General features: G+C 47.4%; 1 protein-coding gene across 2 annotated transcripts; it reads left to right on the forward strand.

Moving 5' to 3' along the window:
* Positions 1 to 1,630: 1,630 nt before the first annotated feature.
* HMG20B (high mobility group 20B) lies at positions 1,631 to 17,424 on the forward strand. 2 transcript variants are annotated; one of them, XM_082206634.1, is made up of 10 exons: positions 1,631 to 1,667; positions 5,329 to 5,418; positions 6,132 to 6,249; positions 7,560 to 7,763; positions 9,857 to 9,977; positions 10,578 to 10,624; positions 12,343 to 12,421; positions 13,352 to 13,567; positions 14,677 to 14,809; positions 16,293 to 17,424. In XM_082206634.1, exons 2-10 carry the CDS (start codon positions 5,381 to 5,383, stop codon positions 16,303 to 16,305), a joined length of 969 nt encoding a protein of 322 aa, XP_082062760.1. In that variant the 5' UTR covers positions 1,631 to 1,667; positions 5,329 to 5,380; the 3' UTR covers positions 16,306 to 17,424. The 2 variants fall into 2 exon arrangements, with proteins under 2 accessions (XP_082062760.1, XP_082062761.1); XM_082206635.1 differs by having other exon boundaries at positions 1,635 to 1,667; positions 6,132 to 6,237.
* The last annotated feature ends 1,560 nt before the right edge of the window (positions 17,425 to 18,984 follow it).

The raw sequence follows: 18,984 nt of genomic DNA on the forward strand, positions 1-18,984 counted from the left end.
GCCCCCCATAAAAAATTCCCCAGCCTAAGAATCTGTTCAACAGCCTCGGCTTTTGTAGCTGGAGTCAGTCCGCACTCCACTCTCCCAGGTCAGATGGGGAAAGGGCCAGCCAGCCAGGGTGCCGGGCTTCCAGGGCTCATAGCCAAGATAAAGGGAACGGGACCCCTGACCATTAGGTCCAGTCGTGACCGACTCTGGGGTTGCGGCGCTCATCTGGCTTTATTGGCCGAGGGAGCCGGCGTACAGCTTCCGGGTCATGTGGCCAGCAGGACTAAGCCGCTTCTGGCAAACCAGAGCAGCGCACGGAAACGCCGTTTACCTTCCCACCGGAGTGGTACCTATTTATCTACTTGCACTGGTGTGCTTTCGAACTGCTAGGTTGGCAGGAGCAGGGACCGAGCAACGGGAGCTCACCCCGTCATTGCGGGGATTTGAATCGCCGACCTTCTGATCGGCAAGTCCTAGGCTCTGTGGTTTAACCCACAGCACCACCCGCGTCCCCACAGCGAAGATAGTCTCATTTAAAACAACAGAGATAAAAATTTTAAAAAATTGTTCACAGAGATAAAAATTAAAAACAGCTGTTCTTTTACAATGGCAATGGTGACCACCTGAGAGGTGCCGGAACTGAGATCCGACGAGTTCTGGCCAGGTGAAAAAAAAGCGGTACTATGGACTAGAAACTTGGCTTTTATGAAAGTGAAAAGGGCAGGATTCTCTGGAGTCAAAACTACAGGCAAGCACCTTCTGTGCCTCCGAGGAAAGTAGATGAGTAAAAGAGCAAATTTAATTAATTTGGGATATGCAGAATAAATAAAAATAAATAAATTTAAGGAACTGCAGAAAGAGGGGTTTAAATGAAAATCAATGAAATGTACGAAACTGAAGATCACAAATAAAAGAATGAATAAATGAGCAGATTAAGTTAATTTGGATATGCAGGAGATATTCAAAACAAATTTAAGGAACCGCAGAAAGAGGGGGAAGGAAGTCGAGTTCCGAAATGTCGAAATGAATGCAGCGAAATGTACAAACTTGAAAAGTATAAATAAAATGGATTTGTTCTTAAAAAATGAAAAGGACGTGTACAGTTATTCAACTTAGCAGGGAGGATATATTTGCAAGAGGATATATTGAAAGAAGATGAATAAAAAAGAGAAAATTAAGTTAATTTGGAATATGCAGAAAATATTAAAAAAATAAATTTAAGGAATCGCAGAAAAAGGGGTTAAAATGATTGTAAAGTCATTGAAATCTATAAAACTCAAAATCATTAAAATAATTAATTATTTTAATTAAAATAAAGGAATTGAAAGGAAATGGACGCGCACAGAACGTTCGCATCTCCCATTGAAGTTCCTCCTCCATTGATACAATTCGACTCAGAACACGCTCTCCGATTGGTTCCGCCCTCGGCCAATCCGCGTCGCCCCCGAGCCGTGATGCGTTCCATTGCGCGCGGCCGCCGCTGGAAGGAAAAGCGATGGCGGGGAGGGGCGGGGCGGGGGCGGGGGAAGCGATGGAACGCGAGCCCGCCAATCAGGTGCGCGGCGGCGGCGAGCCCCGTCCAATCCGCGCCCGGGGAGAGGGCGGTTATTTGCATAAGGACCCAGCTGCGAAAGGGGCGGCGCTTCTGCGGATGAAAGACTGGGGAAACTTTTGCAAAGGTTCCTATTTAATATTTTTATTTTTATCGGTGCTATTAATCCGGGCTGCTGGGTCGGGAGGGGGCAGATCTGGGGATCTGCAAGAAGGGGAGGTCTAGGATTTTTTTATTTTTTAAATTTATAAAAAATATTCCGTTTTTTTGTGTGTTTTTTAAAGGAAGGGGGAGGCTGGGAAGGAATAATATTGCAAAATGCGGGGGCTCTGTTTACTTTTCCCAAGATTAATTAATGCTAATGCAATGGTGCCTGCCTATCTCTCTGCCCCCCGACCCAACCCTCGGCCCTATAGCTATTTTTTTTGTTTTTTTTTAAGGGAGGGGGGAGCCTGGGAAGGAATAATCTTGCAAAATGCGGGGCTCTATTTACTTTTTCCAAGATTAATTAATGCTAATGCAATAGTGCTTGCCTGTCTCTCTGCCCCCCAACCCGACCCTCGGCCCTATAGCTAATTTCTTTTTGTTTTTTTTAAGGGAGGGGGGAGCCTGGGAAGGAAACATGTTGCAGAAAGGGGGTGGGGGCTCTATTTACTTTTTCCAAGTAGATTAATGCGAAGGCAATGGTGCCTGCCTGCCTCTCTGGCCCCCTCTCCCTTTGCCCCCTCCCCTATTGCAATTCCCCAATTCCCCTGGCTGGGGGTGGGGTGGGGTCTCTGGTCAGGGTTTGCATTTAATTTTAAGGACGTTTCCAGGGAGATCTTCCAGATCGTGATCTCCCTCCATCTCTCCAGTTACAGATAGGTAGCCGTGTTGGTCTGCCATAGGCAAAATAAAAAAATTCCTTCCTGTAGCACCTTAAAGACCAACTAAGTTAGTTCTTCGTATAAGCTTTCGTGTGCATGCACACTTCTTCAGAGTGTATCTGAAGAAGTGTGCATGCACACGAAAGCTTATACCAAGAACTAACTTAGTTGGTCTTTAAGGTGCTACAGGAAGGAATTTTTTTATTCCCTCCATCTCTGTAGGCGTCCCTTCTGTACCCTCCTAACATTTACCCGACGAAAATAGCGACTTTCCCATTGTTATTATTATTGTTGTTGATGAATAGGACGTCCCTATTTTAGTTGCAGAAGTGTTACTAATCTCCTTGACTGGGGGGTGGTGGGTCACAGAAACTACATGCCCTCCAACTTTTCTACCATGAAAATAGGGATGTCATTTTCTATTGTTCTTCTTGTTTTGTGATTTATATATCCTGCCCATCTGACCTGGGTTGTCCCAGCCACTCTGGGCGGCTTCCAACATATATAAATAAAAACTTTCCTATCCAGGGCTGCCTTGAGATGTCTTCTAAAGGTTGCGTAGTTACTTACCTGCTTGGATCGGGGGTCACATGACTCCAGACCCTCCAACGTTTCTCCCCTGAAAATAGGGACGTCCTATTCCATCATCTCCAACGTTTCTCCCCTGAAAACAGGGACGTCCTATTCCATCCCCTCCAACGTTTCTCCCCTGAAAATAGGGACGTCCTATTCCATCCCCTCCAACGTTTCTCCCGTGAAAATAGGGACATCCTATTCCATCCCCTCCAACGTTTCTCCCCTGAAAATAGGAACGTCCTATTCCATCATCTCCAACGTTTCTCCCGTGAAAATAGGGACGTCCTATTCCATCCCCTCCAACGTTTCTCCCCTGAAAATAGGGATGTCCTATTCCATCCCCTCCAACGTTTCTCCCCTGAAAATAGGAACGTCCTATTCCATCATCTCCAACGTTTCTCCCGTGAAAATAGGGACGTCCTATTCCATCATCTCCAACGTTTCTCTCGTGAAAACAGGGACGTCCTATTCCATCCCCTCCAACGTTTCTCCCCTGAAAACAGGGACGTCCTATTCCATCCCCTCCAACGTTTCTCCCCTGAAAATAGGGACGTCCTATTCCATCCCCTCCAACGTTTCTCCCGTGAAAATAGGGACATCCTATTCCATCCCCTCCAACGTTTCTCCCCTGAAAATAGGAACGTCCTATTCCATCATCTCCAACGTTTCTCCCGTGAAAATAGGGACGTCCTATTCCATCATCTCCAACGTTTCTCTCGTGAAAACAGGGACGTCCTATTCCATCCCCTCCAACGTTTCTCCCCTGAAAACAGGGACGTCCTATTCCATCCCCTCCAACATTTCTCCCCTGAAAATAGGGACGTCCTATTCCATCCCCTCCAACGTTTCTCCCCTGAAAATAGGGACGTCCTATTCCATCCCCTCCAACGTTTCTCCCCTGAAAATAGGAACGTCCTATTCCATCCCCTCCAACGTTTCTCCTGTGAAAATAGGGGCGTCCTATTCCATCCCCTCCAACGTTTCTCCCCTGAAAATAGGGACGTCCTATTCCATCCCCTCCAACGTTTCTCCCCTGAAAATAGGGACGTCCTATTCCATCCCCTCCAACATTTCTCCCCTGAAAATAGGGACGTCCTATTCCATCCCCTCCAACGTTTCTCCCCTGAAAATAGGGACGTCCTATTCCATCCCCTCCAACGTTTCTTCTGTGAAAATAGGGACGTCCTATTCCATCCCCTCCAACGTTTCTCCCGTGAAAAGAGGGACGTCCTATTCCATCCCCTCCAACGTTTCTCCCGTGAAAAGAGGGACGTCCTATTCCATCCCCTCCAACGTTTCTCCCCTGAAAAGAGGGACGTCCTATTCCATCCCCTCCAACATTTCTCCCCTGAAAATAGGGACGTCCTATTCCATCCCCTCCAACGTTTCTTCTGTGAAAATAGGGACGTCCTATTCCATCCCCTCCAACGTTTCTCCCGTGAAAAGAGGGACGTCCTATTCCATCCCCTCCAACGTTTCTCCCGTGAAAATAGGGACGTCCTATTCCATCCCCTCCAACGTTTCTCCCGTGAAAATAGGGACGTCCTATTCCATCCCCTCCAACGTTTCTCTCGTGAAAATAGGGACGTCCTAAGGGTCAAATCAGAAACCTGGACATTTTCTGTAAATCTAGGACTGTTCCTGGACAATAGGGACACTCGTAGGATCTGGCCCTGCCTCCAGCGTTGAATCATAGGCTTGTAAATTCAGAAGGGACCTCTGAGGGATTTCTAGCCTGACCCAAACCATTCCTTCACTTGCGAGGTTTTTACCCTGTCGGAAACGAGAGATGGACCAGCGCAGCGATACGGTTTCCTGGCAAAGAGTTTGTGCATTGTGGACTATATGGAACTTGCCAAACTGACTGGGAGACTCCCAGACCAGAGAGAAGAGACGGTGGAAGAAGACTGGAAGAAGTTTAAGGAATATTTGAAAAAAATATATGTTAATATTTAAACCTTAGAATAGCTTTGGAAGTGGATATAGGCTGTAGGTTTAGAAGTAGGAGAATAGGGTATTTTAAAATAGTATTATTTGTAAGTGATAAAATGTGGAGTTATTTTAAGTGTGGTTAAAAAAAAAGATGATATATGTAAACTGCTAAAGATGAAGTAAAATGAAAATCAGATAGGTGGCACTTGGGGAAACCCACTTAATGTTTAGAAAAATAAGGATATAACAAGAATTTGTTCGTATTGTTTGTCTTTTCTGTTTGTGTTTTTTATTTAATTTTGGGGGGGGGAAGAGTTCGAGTGTTGAAACAGAAAGGGGGTTCCCGTGCGAAACACGCCCGCTCTCACTTTCCTCCCGTGCTTTTCGCATTAAGTCCTCAATCATCTCTTTCAGGGTTCCCTGTTAAGAGCGGTCGCCTGAGTTTTTCACCGCCAACGAACGGAAAATGTCGCACGGCGCCAGGCAGCAAGCGGCTGGACTTCTGTGAGTATTGACTGTGTGTTTGTTGGTGCTTTTTCAAGTTGCCAAATCCCAAACTATCAAGATTAAAGGGCTTCCGGGGTTTGGGATGGCAGAGGTGAGAAAGAAAACCTTTTACTTTTCAAATCCGGGTTCGAAACCGCCAGGTGGGAAGGCGGCGCCTTCGTTTGTTCAGCTATCAAACAAATCATTTTTATTCATTTATTTTAATAGTATTTTTAATTAATTTTAACATATAAATTATAAAATGTACCACAAAACGCATCACTTATACAGTCTTTTTAGACTTCCGTCAGCACTTCTGATGATCCACCGTTTTAACCACTTCTTAACTTTATATTGCCTTTACATCTCTTAACAAATCATCCTCCCCCCTTATCCATTTTTACAATACTTCTAATAAACTCCTCACAAAACTTATTGCAACCCTACAAACGTCGTCTGTTCTTCACAATTACTTTTCAAATAGTCCGTAAATTTACTCCAGTCTTCCGTGAATTTCTGGTCTCGCCGGTTTCGAATCCTTCCTCTTAGTTTATCTAATTCTGCATAGTCCATTAACTTCATCCCATTTTTAGTCATTCTTTGGGGTTGACGAATCAACAGAGTCTTTTAGGAAAATAAATAAACGGAAGCTTCCTTTTACGGATGGAAATTCGGGGTAAATTTGCAGTTCCGTGTAACCTTTTACGCATGCGTGCTTTTTTTGGTTTCAGGAATGCCGCGGGAAAACCCCAGCCGGGGAGTTTCCTGGTGTCAATCAAGCAGGAGAAAAGCGAAGTCCCTCGTCTGATCGCAGAGAAGCCCCATGGCGAAGAAGAGGTGAGACTCTTGGTGCGTCTATATGTCGGGGCCTCGCTGCCGTTGTTGCCAACTTTTGCTGCACCTCTGCGCGACCGGGTCACGATATTGATGTGAAGGAACAGGGGGTGGTTGTGGTGGAGTCTCGCCTTAAACAAACAAAAAAATTCATAATAATTTTTGAAGCACTTAAAGGTAAAGTGACCCCTGACTGTTAAGTCCAGTTGCGGATGACTCTGGGGTTGCGGCGCTCATCTCGCTTTACTGGCCGAGGGAGCCGGCGTACAGCTTCCGGGTCATGTAGCCAGCAGGACTAAGCCGCTTCTGGCAAACCAGAGCAGCGCACGGAAACGCCATTTACCTTCCCGCCACAGTGGTACCTATTTATCTACTTGCGCTGGTGTGCTTTCGAGCTGCTAGGTGGGCAGGAGCAGGGACCGAGCAATGGGAGCTCACCCCATCGCGGGGATTCGAACCACCGACCTTTTGATCGGCAAGTCCTAGGCTCTGTGGTTTAACCCACAGCGCCACCCGCATCCCCTAAGAATCTATGTACTGTACTATAAATAAGACAGTATTGTAGATGATAAAAATCAAAATTATTATTTTTTCCTTCCCTGCACTGATGATAGTCATTGTTTGGATGGCAGGCTTTCATCCATTTCTGCAGTCGCACAATCCATCAGTAACTGAACTGGCTTCCAAACAGCCACGAAAACAAATGATCCCAAAAAGCCTCAAAAACAAAAATGCAAAATAAATAGCAAAAACCAAAGCGCCAAACTTAATCCGTTCCGGAAGTCCGTTTGACTTGCGAAATGTTCGGAAGCCGAGGCGCGGCTTCTGATAGGCGCAGGCGCGCCAGAAACAATAGCCGACAGCCGCGTCGGACGTCCGGCTTCCAAAAAACATTTGCAAACCGGAACACTTACTTCCATGTTTTTGGCGTTTGGGAACCAAGGTGTTTGAGAACCAAGGCATCACTGTATTCTTTCAACTTAAAAGGTTCCAGTCCTCTTTAGTTGGGACCTTGCTTACTTTCCATTTTGGGAGCTAACAAAACACTTTGGGGCCACATAAATAGATTCCAACTAAACTTTCTGGCAGCAAGTCCGCCTTTGCTGGAGGTTTTCCAACAGAGGTCGGATCCCCACCTGTCAAGAATTATTTCGCAGCTTTGCAGGGCAGCTTTTAAGGTCAGAAGGTTTCCCCTTCCAAACAACGCTCTGAGCTCATGAGGACTAGAAAACTGTGTTTGCTTTCTAATGCAAGCCGGACCCCCCAGCTTGATATAAGTTCCAGCCATGGGTGTTCAGCTCTCTCCTGTTTTTTCTCCTGAGTAGCCCGTGAAGAAGAGGGGCTGGCCGAAAGGCAAGAAGAGGAAAAAGATTCTCCCGAACGGGCCAAAAGCCCCAGTGACAGGATACGTCCGCTTTCTGAACGAACGGCGGGAGCTGATTCGTATGCAACACCCGGATCTGCCGTTCCCGGAGATCACAAAGATGTTGGGCGCAGAATGGAGCAAACTCCAGCCGCCGGATAAACAGGTGAGATTGGCTGAATTTTCATGGAGGAGAGTCAACGATGGGCTTTAGCCACGATGGCTCTGGTCTGCCTTCTCGGACGGAGGCAGCGATGCCAATAATAATAATAATAATAATAATAATAATAATAATAATAATAATAATAATAATAATTTATTTTTTATACCCCGCCCATCTGGCTGGCTTTCCCCAGCCACTCTGGGCGGCTTCCAACAGAATATTAAAATACAATAGTCTATTAAAAGCTTCCCTAAACAGGGCTGCCTTCAGATGTCTTCTAAAAGTCAGGTAGTTGTTTATTTCCTTGACATCTGAAGGGAGGGCGCCACCACCGAGAAGGCCCTCTGCCCGGTTCCCTGTAACTTCGCTTCTCGCAGGGAGGGAACCACCAGAAGGCCCTTGGAGATGGACCCAGGTGTCCGGGCTGGAAGATGGGGGTGGAGACGCTCCTGTAGGGATACTGGGCTGTTTAGGGCTTTCAAGGTCAGCACCAACACTTTGAATTGTGCTCAGAAACGTCCTGGGAGCCAATGTAGGTCTTTCAAGACTGGTGTTATGTGGTCTCGGTGGCCGCTCCCAGTCCCCAGTCTGGCTGCTGCATTCTGGATTAATTGCAGTTTCCGCGTCACCTTCAAAGGCAGCCCCATGGAGAGTGCATGGCAGTAGTCCAAGTGGGAGATAACCAGAGCATGCACCACTCTGGCCAGACAGTCTGCGGGCAGGGAGGGTCTCATCCTGCGTCCCAGATGGAGCTGCCCTGGACACAGAACTGACCTGCGCCTCCCTGGACAGCTGTGAGTCCAGAATGACCCCCAGGCTGCGCACCTGGTCCTTCGGGGGCACAGTGACCCCATTCAGGACCAGGGAGTCCCCCACACCAGCCGGCCCCCTGTCCCCCCAAGACAGTCCTTCTGTCTTGTCGGGATTCAACCTCAACCTCTTAAACAGGCAGCCCTGTTTAGGGGAGTTTGATGTTTTATCGTGTTTTTAATATTGTTGTTGTTGTTGTTAATTAACCCCTGATTTCTGGGCACTTCAAGAGGGGAGAGGGCTGGTGTGAGCTGGGAGAGCGTTTGGTTGGGTGTACAGTGGTACCTCGGGTTAAGTACTTGCCGTATTTTTCGCTCTATAGGACGCACTTTTCCCCCTTCAAAAATGAAGGGGAAATGTGTGTGCGTCCTATGGAGCGAAGAAGCCATAGCCCCGCGACCCTCTCCTGGCTGGAGAGGTGACGCGCGGCTAAGGCAGCAGCCTCTTTAGCCGCACACCACTTCTCCGGCCGGGAGAGGGTCGCGGGGGGCTTCTTTAGCTAAACAAGCCCCCCGAGACCCTCTCCCGGCTGGAGAGGTGACGGGCGGCTTTGGCAGGAGTCTCTATAGCTGCGTGTCACCTCTCCAGCCGGGAGAGCATGCGGGGGGCTATGGCAGGAGCCTCTCCGCTGCGCGCCTTTCCGCTGCTCCCCGACCTGCTCTTTGGGGCTGGGGGTGGGCTTCCCCCCGCCAGCCCCAAAGAGCAGGTCGAAAGGAACCTGAAGCATGGAGAGCGAGAGGGGTCGGTGCGCACCGACCCCTCTCGATCTCCAGGCTTCCAAGGTAGCCGCCTGAAGGCGACTGAACGCACCTTAAACGGCACCTTGTTTTAGAGGGGGAAAACAAGAGGGGGGGAATTCTCCCCCTCTCTGCGCAGCACCTCCTGCCGCTTCGCTGAAGGGGCGCTGGGCAGAGAGGGGGAGAATTTTTTTTTCTTGTTTTCCCCCCTCTAAAACAAGGTGCGCCCTATTGTCCGGTGCGTCCTATAGAGCGAAAAATACGGCAATTCGTTCCGGAGGTCCGTTCTTAACCTGAAACTGTTCTTAACCTGAAGCACCACTTTAGCTAATGGGGCCTCCTGCTGCCGCCGCACGATTTCTGTTCTCATCCTGAAGCAAAGTTCTTAACCCAAGGTACAGTTTCTGGTTTAGCGGAGTCTGTAACCTGAAGCGCCTGCAACCCGTGGTACCACTGTAAAGGGCAGAGGGCTTTGCCAGCTGGAAATAAGGCCAGAGGGGGCTTGAGGGTCACAGAGGGAGGCTGACCCTTATTCCTCCGTCGTTCCAGCGTTACCTGGATGAGGCCGAGCGCGAGAAGCAACAGTACATGAAGGAGCTGAGGGAATATCAGCAGTCCGAAGCCTACAAGATGTGTGCCGAAAAGATGCAGGAGAAAAAGATCAAGAAAGGTGAGGCGGTCGCTAGTAGGTTTGCCAGGAGTTTTGTAAGGCGAATAAAATTTGTCTAGATATAAAATGGGAAAGCGGAATAATAAGAACGAAATGCGTACAGATTAATAAATTGTAAAGCAACACAATGAGAAGACTTGGGAGTCAAACATTTGCGGTGTGTCCACCGTGCGTATGTAGGTAGGTAATGTATCTACTGTACATATTGTATTAAGTTTATGTAAATCGATGTATAATAAAGATTATTTAAAAGAAAGAAAGAAACAGAAGGGGGTGGCCTTCTTCACTGGGAGTTATCGACCTTATTAAACTTTTGGGGAAGAGGCATTGTAAGAGCGACAGATTTCCTGATGTGTTCGCTCGTTTTCCTTTTCCCTCCTCCTCCCTCCTTTCCTTTTGTGTCGTGTCTTTTAGCTAGGAAGCACAGCACAAATTGCAAATTTAGCAGCCTGGGGTTGGGAAAGAGGGTGAGCCTCAGGTTTGGGGGATCTTGGCTAGAATCCTGCCTATGCTCCCCAAATCATTCTGTGTGCTCAGTTGAGTCACCATCTCCCCACTCTCTGTTGACATTCTTATTGCTTTTTAAAAAATACCTTTCAGAGGATGCCGGTTCTGGAGTCGTGAACACACTGCTGAACGGATACAAGGTAAATCAGGCTATCAGACTTTGAGGAAATGCCTCAGGCCTTCTTTTTAAGAATTAAATGTTGTTGTTTCTGTTAAAAACCAATTTTCTTGCATGCAAGCTTTGGAGATTAGCAGAGTTCTTCATCAGCCCATGCCCCCAGACCTACCTTTTAAGAATTTAATTTTGTTGCTGTTGTTATCAAAAGCAAATTTTCTTGTATGCAAGCTTCGTAGATTTGCAGAATTCTTCATCCGCCCATCTCCCCAGACCTTCCTTTTAAGAATTTAATTTTGTTGTTGCTTTTGTTAAAAACCAATTTTCTTGTATGCAGGCTTTGGAGATTTGCAGAGTTCTTCGTCAGCCCATTCCCCCCAGACCTTCCTTTTAAGAATTTAATTTTGTGGCTGCTATTAGAAGCGCATTTTCTTGCATGCAAGCTTTGGAGATTTGCAGAGTTCTTCATCAGCTCATCCCTCCCAAAACTTCATTTTAAGAATTTAATTTTTGTTGTTTCTGTTATTAAAAGCACATTTTCTTGCATGCAAGCTTTGGAGATTTGCAGAGTTCTTCATCAGCTCATCCCTCCCAAAACTTCATTTTAAGAATTTAATTTTTGTTGTTTCTGTTATTAAAAGCACATTTTCTTGCATGCAAGCTTTGGAGATTTGCAGAGTTCTTCATCAGCCCATTCCCCCTGATCCTACCTTTTAAGAATTTAATTTTGTTGTTGTTGTTATTAAAAACAATTTTTTTTGTATGCAAGCTTTGGAGAATTGTAGAGTTCTTCCTCAGCCCATCCTTCCCCCCCCCCAGACCTTCCTTTTAAGAATTTAATTTTTGTTGTTGTTATTAAAAAGCGCATTTTCTTGTATGCAAGCTTTGGAGATTTGCAGAGTTCTTCATCAGTCCAGAGAAGCACTCTGAAGCACTCCAAAGCTTGCCCACTGCCCATAACATTTTGTTTGGCCAAAATGAGGATTTCCCTAATTCAGATTTTGGGATCGTTCTTTACGGGCCATCATCGCTGCTGCAAGTTTGCTTTTACGTTTTTTAAAACCAAACCCATCAGTTCATCATAAGGCCTTTACAGTGTACAACCAGGGTGTAAGAACAACGCTTTATTCTGGAAAAAACCATGACCTATAAAAGTTTACAGCATGCAATAAGTTTTTGTAATTAAAATTAGGAGGCTGGAACATAGCAGGAACAGAGCTTCTTAGCTGATAGTGCAAATTTGGCTGCCGGATGTGAAAATATTTTATCAGACAGAAGTTCCAACGGTCACTTCCTGGGGGGAACGGCCCAAGAAACAGCTAAAAATAGATGATTTAAAAAACAATAATTCTCTGGGCATTTTGCATAAAGCAAGTAACGCATGATATCTTCAAGGGGCCTTGATTGGTTATAGTGATTTGGGGGTACCAAATAGAATAACGGGCACCTTTTTCCATTTATTTAAGAGTTGAATGTTTTACCCCCTATTTATCCATCTTAAGGGTTGGAGTCCAGGAAAATGTGGGGGTTTTGTTTTCCGAAGGTGTTTTTCACGGGAAAAGGCCCTGAAAAGCACATTTCTGCACTGCGGGGATTTAGAAAACGATTTCCTTTTTCCACCTGACTTCTGCCCCCCAAAAACATGCACAACTCCCAATTCATCCCCAAATATTCCCCGGGAAAATAATGCAAAGTTTTCTATTTGTTCTCTTGTTTCTGTTCACCTGTTTCCTTCTCAATCAGCTGGGAGAGGGAGGCAGCGACGGATTCTCGACATTTGACGTCCCCATATTTACGGAGGAGTTCCTGGACCAGAATAAAGGTAATTTAAGGAACCGAGCGGACCGTCGTGGGCTTACAAAAGTCCGGGGTACCAGGGTTCCAACCAGTGCTGGATATACGTATAAGCTATAATATAACAATAATAATAATTCATTATTCATACCCCGCCCATCTGACTGCGTCCCCCCAGCCACTCTGGGCGGCTTCCAACAAAACACTAAAATACAGTAACCTGTTAAACATTAAAAGCTTCCCTGAACACGGCTGCCTTCAGATGTCTTTTAAAAGTTTGGTGGTTATTTTTCTCTTTGACATCTGGTGGGAGGGCGTTCCACAGGGAGGGCGCCACCACCGAGAAGGCCCTTTGCCTGGTTCCCTGTAGCTTGCCTTCTCGCAGGGAGGGAACCGCCAGAAGGCCTTCGGAGATGGACCCAGGTTTCCGGGCTGGACGATGGGGGTGGAGAGGCTCCTTCGGGTATACTGGGCTGTTTAGGGCTTTCAAGGTCAGCACCAACACTTTGAATTGTGCTCGGAAATGTCTGACGAAAGGGTTTTCCGTTTTTGAGCTGCTTCGCAAGACGATTTCCCCTATGGGCTTGCTTTGCAAGACGAAAACGTCTTTCGAGTGTTCCGATTTTCCCCCGCTTCCCCCCCTTTTTCTAAGCCGCTAAGCCGCTAGTAGCCTTTTAGCCGCTAATCCGCTAAGCCTTTAATAGCCGCTAAACCGCTAATAGCGCTAAGCCGCTAATAGGGTTGCTTCGCAAGACGAAAAAACCGCTAGACGAAGAGACTCGCGGAACGGATTAATTTCGTCTTGCGAGGCACCACTGTATAAGCAGGCAGACTGAACCCTTCAGTTCAGTTCTGTCCCGGCCTGTGAATAAACAAGAGCTGTTTGAAGAATCGCTGTGTCGTCTGATATGTTCACCCACAACTTAACACTCCCTGTGTGGTCCGTTTGTTTCTCCAGCCCGGGAAGCGGAGCTCCGGCGCCTGCGGAAGGTGAACACGGAGTTTGAGGAGCAGAACTCCATCTTGCAGAAACACACAGAGAACATGAGTTGCGCCAAAGAGCGCCTGGAGCAGGAACTGGCTCTGGAAGAGCGGCAGACCATCGCTTTGCAGAAGCAGCTGCAGACAGTGCGCCAAGCCTTGACCGCCAGCTTTGCCAGTCTGCCAATCCCAGGTGGGTGGCCGGCCCCCACCGGGCGGGACGTGGCTGAGTGAATGAATCTTTATTTGCATCAGCCGTAGCAATAAAACAACAATACGCTATACATAGAATAGAAATAAAAAGTCAATTATATACCATTGGGACGCGGGTGGCGCTGTGGGTTAAACCACAGAGCCTAGGGCTTGCCGATCAGAAGGTTGGCGGTTCGAATCCCCGCAATGAGGGGGTGAGCTCCCGTTGCTCGGTCCCTGCTCCTGCCAACCTAGCAGTTCGAAAGCACATCGAAGTGCAAGTAGATAAATAGGTACCACTCCGGTGGGAAGGTAAACGGTGTTTCTGTGCGCTGCTCTGGTTCGCCAGAAGTGGCTCAGTCATGCTGGCCACATGACCCGGAAGCTGTATGCCGGTTCCCTTGGCCAGTAAAGCGAGATGAGCGCCGCAACCCCAGAGTCTGGACCTAATGGTCAGGGGTCCCTTTACCTTTACCTTTACCTATATACAATACATTGTAGGTTTTTGAATAGTGAACCCTATTCTCATTGCCCAGGCGAAAAACCTTGCCACCTTTGCTATCACCTGCTCATCTTGATCTGCCAAGGGAAAGGACCCTGGGGCAGTGGCTGGGCGACCAGGAATGGACGATAAAAGAGGGGTGATAATCTCATTCCTCTTTTATAAAGAGGGCAAGCCAGAAGGGCATGCGCCACCGATTCAGGACTGCCATCTCCACAGGGATGTTTTTCGTGTGGGATCGTGTGGCGCTCATCTCGCATTACTGGCCGAGGGAGCCGGCGTACAGCTTCCGGGTCATGTGGCCAGCAGGACTAAGCCGCTTCTGGCGAACCAGAGCAGCGCACGGAAACGGCGTTTACCTTCCCGCCGGAGCGGTACCTATTTATCTACTTGCACTTTGAGGTGCTTTCGAACAGCTAGGTTGGCAGGAGCAGGGACCGAGCAACGGGAGCTCACCCCGTCATTGCGGGGATTCGAACCACTGACCTTTTGATCAGATATACATCCACTCTGGGATATATATAAATAGTAATAGCGATATGGGCAGACGGTCAGTTTGCAGAGTGTGATGGAGGTCAGCGGACATCTGATTGGTTTTTCTCCTCCAGGCACCGGGGAGACCCCGACATTGAGTACCCTCGATTTTTACATGGCGAAGCTCCACAGCGCCATTGAGAGCAACCCGGTGCAGAACGAGAGGCTTGTGGTGCGGGTGAAGGAGATTCTGTCTCGCATCGCCAGGTGAGCCATGCGCGGGACGCAGCCGTCACGAGCGGAGGGTCGGGAAGGGGGCTGCCTGGTCCGGAGAGGAGTTGAGACCTTTGCAAATTGAGCCAATTGTTGTGAGAGGTGGGGAGCTTTGGCAGGTAGCGGTTCAATGGGCGGAAGGTGGGGAGCCCGCCAGTAGGTGGCGCTAGAGTGGTGGGAACCTGTGGCCCTGGACTCCAACTCCCATAATTCCTGCCCGCAGGCCGTGTTGACTGAGTCTGATGGGAGCGGGAGTCCAGCCGTATCGGGAGGGCTTCGGGTTCCCCTATTTCTGCCGTGAATGCCAGTTGGGGGTTTAGGTAAAGAGGGTAGAACAAAGAGAGGCGAATCTTCGTCTGTGGTTCTTGAAGGGAGCAGTAGTGCCCCCTGGAGGTGCGGCGGTGGGATTGCAGGGGGCGCTGAGAGGCAGGGGGGAACTGCAGAGGTCCCAAAGTTGTAAATTTTATAACGTATTTTGTGGGTTTTACATTGCTTTTTTATGTTGTGAACCGCCCTGAAATCTATGGGTAGCTTCTGAAAGTTATGTAGTTCTTTATCTCTTTGACATCTGACGGGAGGGCGTTCCACAGGGCGGGCGCCACCACCGAGAAGGCCCTCTGCCTGGTTCCCTGCAACCTTGCTTCTCGCAGGGAGGGAACCGCCAGAAGGCCCTCGGAGCTGGACCTCAGTGTCCGGGCTGGACGATGGGGGTGGAGATGCTCCTTCAGGTATACTTGGGCCGTTTAGGGCTTTCAAGGTCAGCACTAACACTTTGAATTGTGCTCGGAAACGTCCTGGGAGGCAATGTAGGTCTTTCAGGACCGGCGTTATATGGTCTCGGCGGCCGCTCCCAGTCCCCAGTCTGGCTGCCGCATTCTGGATTAGTTGTAGTTTCTGGGTCACCTTCAAAGGCAGCCCCACGTAGAGCGCATGGCAGTAGTCCAAGCGGGAGATAACCAGAACATGCACCACTCTGGGGAGCCTGCCAACCGCTGACACCTGGCCCCTGAAAGATTGTGCCAAAGGGGAAGCAGCTGTTGGGTGGAAAACGATTTCTCCTTACCCCTGCTTTAGAATATGTCGCACCCAGGGCACTAGGACGTTTTATCATGAGCAAATTAAGCATGGGGTGGCCTTGACCCAGGATAACTGAAGGAGCGTCTCCATCCCCATCATCCAGCCCGGACACTGAGGTCCAGTTCTGAGGGCCTTCTGGTGGTTCCCTCCCTGCGAGAAGCGAGGTTACAGGGAACCAGGCAGAGGGCCTTCTTGGTGGTGGCACCCGCCCTTCAGATGTCAAGGAAATAAACAACTATCTGACTTTTAGAAGACATCTGAAGGCAGCCCTGTTTAGGGAAGTTTTAAATGTTTGGTGTTTTATTGTGTTTTTAATATTTTGTTGGGAGCCGCCCAGAGTGGGTGGGGTAAAAATAATAAATTATGGTGCTGATATTGCTTATCGCCCTTTCTCTTCCAGTGAACACTTGTGAGCAGCTACAGACCTCCCAGCGCAACTCGAAAACTTCGCACAAGTCTCCCTGCTTGCAGCTGTCTCCACCTTCCAGACCTGTCCTTTCTTAACTGTGCCTCTTCTGTGCTCCTGAGATGTTTCAGGATCAATCTTCTCCCGATCTCCTTATTCCTCCTCAAAGCTGTCCGTCAGGGTGGTTAGATATTTTAGAACATTAGGGAAAAAATCATGTTTTGCGCAAAGGTTCCTTGATCTCTGGGATTCTACGGTTCTTCTCGGGGAAGGACGACGACGACGGGAATCCCAATTTTTGCCGCTTTTGTTTTGGTGTTTTATTGCGGCGAGAACGCCGGTGGCGCGCACATTGCGGCAAAAAATCCGTAGGGTGTTCCTGCTTCCGAATGGCCTAATTGACTCTAATTGATGGATTCGCTTTTGCCCCTCATTTTTCTCACCTGCTGTTTGTTAGACAAGAGAAGAGAACCACTTTCGAATCGGCTAGATTTCTCAAGGATCTGTTTGAAAACGCCGTCGTTTTCACGGCACGGCCAGCCAGCCCGGAGTGGGGATTTCAGAATTGCGGCACAGTCGCTTGCGGGGACGAATGAATAAATTTACGATAATTGCTGCCTAAGGTTTGATGCAAACAGGGCACAAGCTGCGTCAGAAATTCAGGTTAAATTTTTTGCAGGGGCCCCCAAATAAGTGATGTGTTTTACGCCAGACATTAAACCTGGGATCTTCTCCGTGCAAAGTCCCTGAGCTACACGGATCTCGTTCCTTTCTAGGTAAATGTATTGTGGGTTGAGATCCGGGTCAGAATTGCTGGACTCAGTTAGTGGCTTTCCAGGACTTTTAGGGTAGAAAAGACCCGCCTGAAAATCATGCTTTTACAGGGCAGTCGCAGGTAAGGCTACTTGGGAGTAAGACCCACTGAGATTAATGGGACTTCACTCTCAGGTTTGTCTATATAGCAGGATCCAGCCAGATATTTTGATCTGCACTATTCTGGTCTCCCGACCACCGCTGAGCTGTATCACTGCCTCGACCTATTTATTCTTAGGGTTAATTTTCTGGAATTTTCACATCCGGGGGAAAAAAAGATTGTCTACAATTTGGTAGCGTAAATAATTAAAATAATAATAATAATAATCATAATTATAATCATAATCAAAGACCCTGATTTCATTGCTCTAAGAATCCAGGCTTTTGTGCTTTTTGTAGACAGTTGCAATCAAAAATTATTCAACTTCCCCCCCATTGCAAAACAGATTTGTTATCAAAATTCACAGACTTCCTGCTGTTTGCGAGGATCAAATCAAAGACTTGTTTTCAGCTGAATTTGGGGGAAGCTTTTTGAAGCAGCCGTTGCGTCGAACTTTTTGCTCCGCTAAAAGTTTGTGGATTTCGATAATAAACTCGATTTGCAATGGGTTTTTGTTTTTGGAATAATTTCGATTGCAACCGTAGATAAAAGTTTCTTGCTCTCCTCATTTTCAGTGGAGCAGGAAATTAAAGCGAGGTCCCCTGGATCGTGTGTGAGGGGGTTTCAAAGCCCTTTTCCTGCTTCCCAAGAGGAGGAAGGAGAATAATAATTTGTAATTATGCGTAATTTTGCTTAATTTGCAGAATGAAATCAGCTGGCAAGACTTGGCCGTTTTTTCGCCTAAACCATGGTTTACTGTGATCAAGCAGACAGTGTGCACCATAGTTCCTTGCTCAGGAGAAATGAGCCATAACCCTGGTTTCGTGTTGCATGCAAACCCTGGTTTGTGGTTTATGTAACTTTTAAACTACATTGATCAGCCCAAGGAATTACCAATTATGATTTATTTGGATCGAAACAAAACTATGCTCCCTGCTTCGGCCGTAACGCTAAGCCCAGGGATCACGGTTTCTTTCCTCTGTGCCCTAACCACGGTTTACGTTGCAGAATTTTTGTCAACGGAGGATCTCGAGTTTCCTTGGCACAAAATTTGGATTAATCCGCTTTAGTTTTAGAACGCTCTAGGATCCTCTTTCTCATGAGAAAGAGAGGAGAAATCCTGTCTTGTCTGTGTCTCTTGCCTTGTGACGAATTAGCTCTGACGCTCATATATAGACTTTCTGAATCTTGTATTTTCGTAGCGTTGCGCGTTGAACGACGGCAGCAGAAAAAAGCTATTTTAGCAGCGAGGGAAGTGGGTATGTTGCTTTTGTGGGTGTAGGGATTCTTTTTTTTAATGAAATAAAAAAAACTTTTAAAAACACAGACCTCCCTAAGTAATTGTCTGATTTCAAGTCTGGGATGAAACTTGCAGGAGGAACTTTGCATTTGAGTCAAAAACACACAATACAAATTTCATTTCAATAATGCTTGCTTTTTACCGTAAGAATTGCGCTTAATTTTTATTGCGGGGTCGCAGCTTGCATCGACGCGGAAACCACCCAACAGTTACCTTAAAACGAGTCACGTCGATGCATTTAAACTACATATCGAAAGAGGTGGTTTTGCACGGATAATATTCCCTAACGTAGTTTGTAGACCCCACTCCCTCCCAAATAAGAGAGGCCGTTTTAAATGTATAACTGAAAATCAAAGTATAATTCAGAAAAAGAAAAGATCGCATTAGCAATTCGCGGTGTGATCCTTTACCAACAAAAGCCTGCCTATCCATGCTTCGTCCTTGCAAATAATTGAGCTCTTACCATAACTGGA

The sequence above is a fragment of the Podarcis vaucheri genome (assembly GCF_965113315.1).
Source record: "Podarcis vaucheri genome assembly, chromosome: 18".
In the NCBI taxonomy this organism is placed as follows: domain Eukaryota; kingdom Metazoa; phylum Chordata; class Lepidosauria; order Squamata; family Lacertidae; genus Podarcis; species Podarcis vaucheri.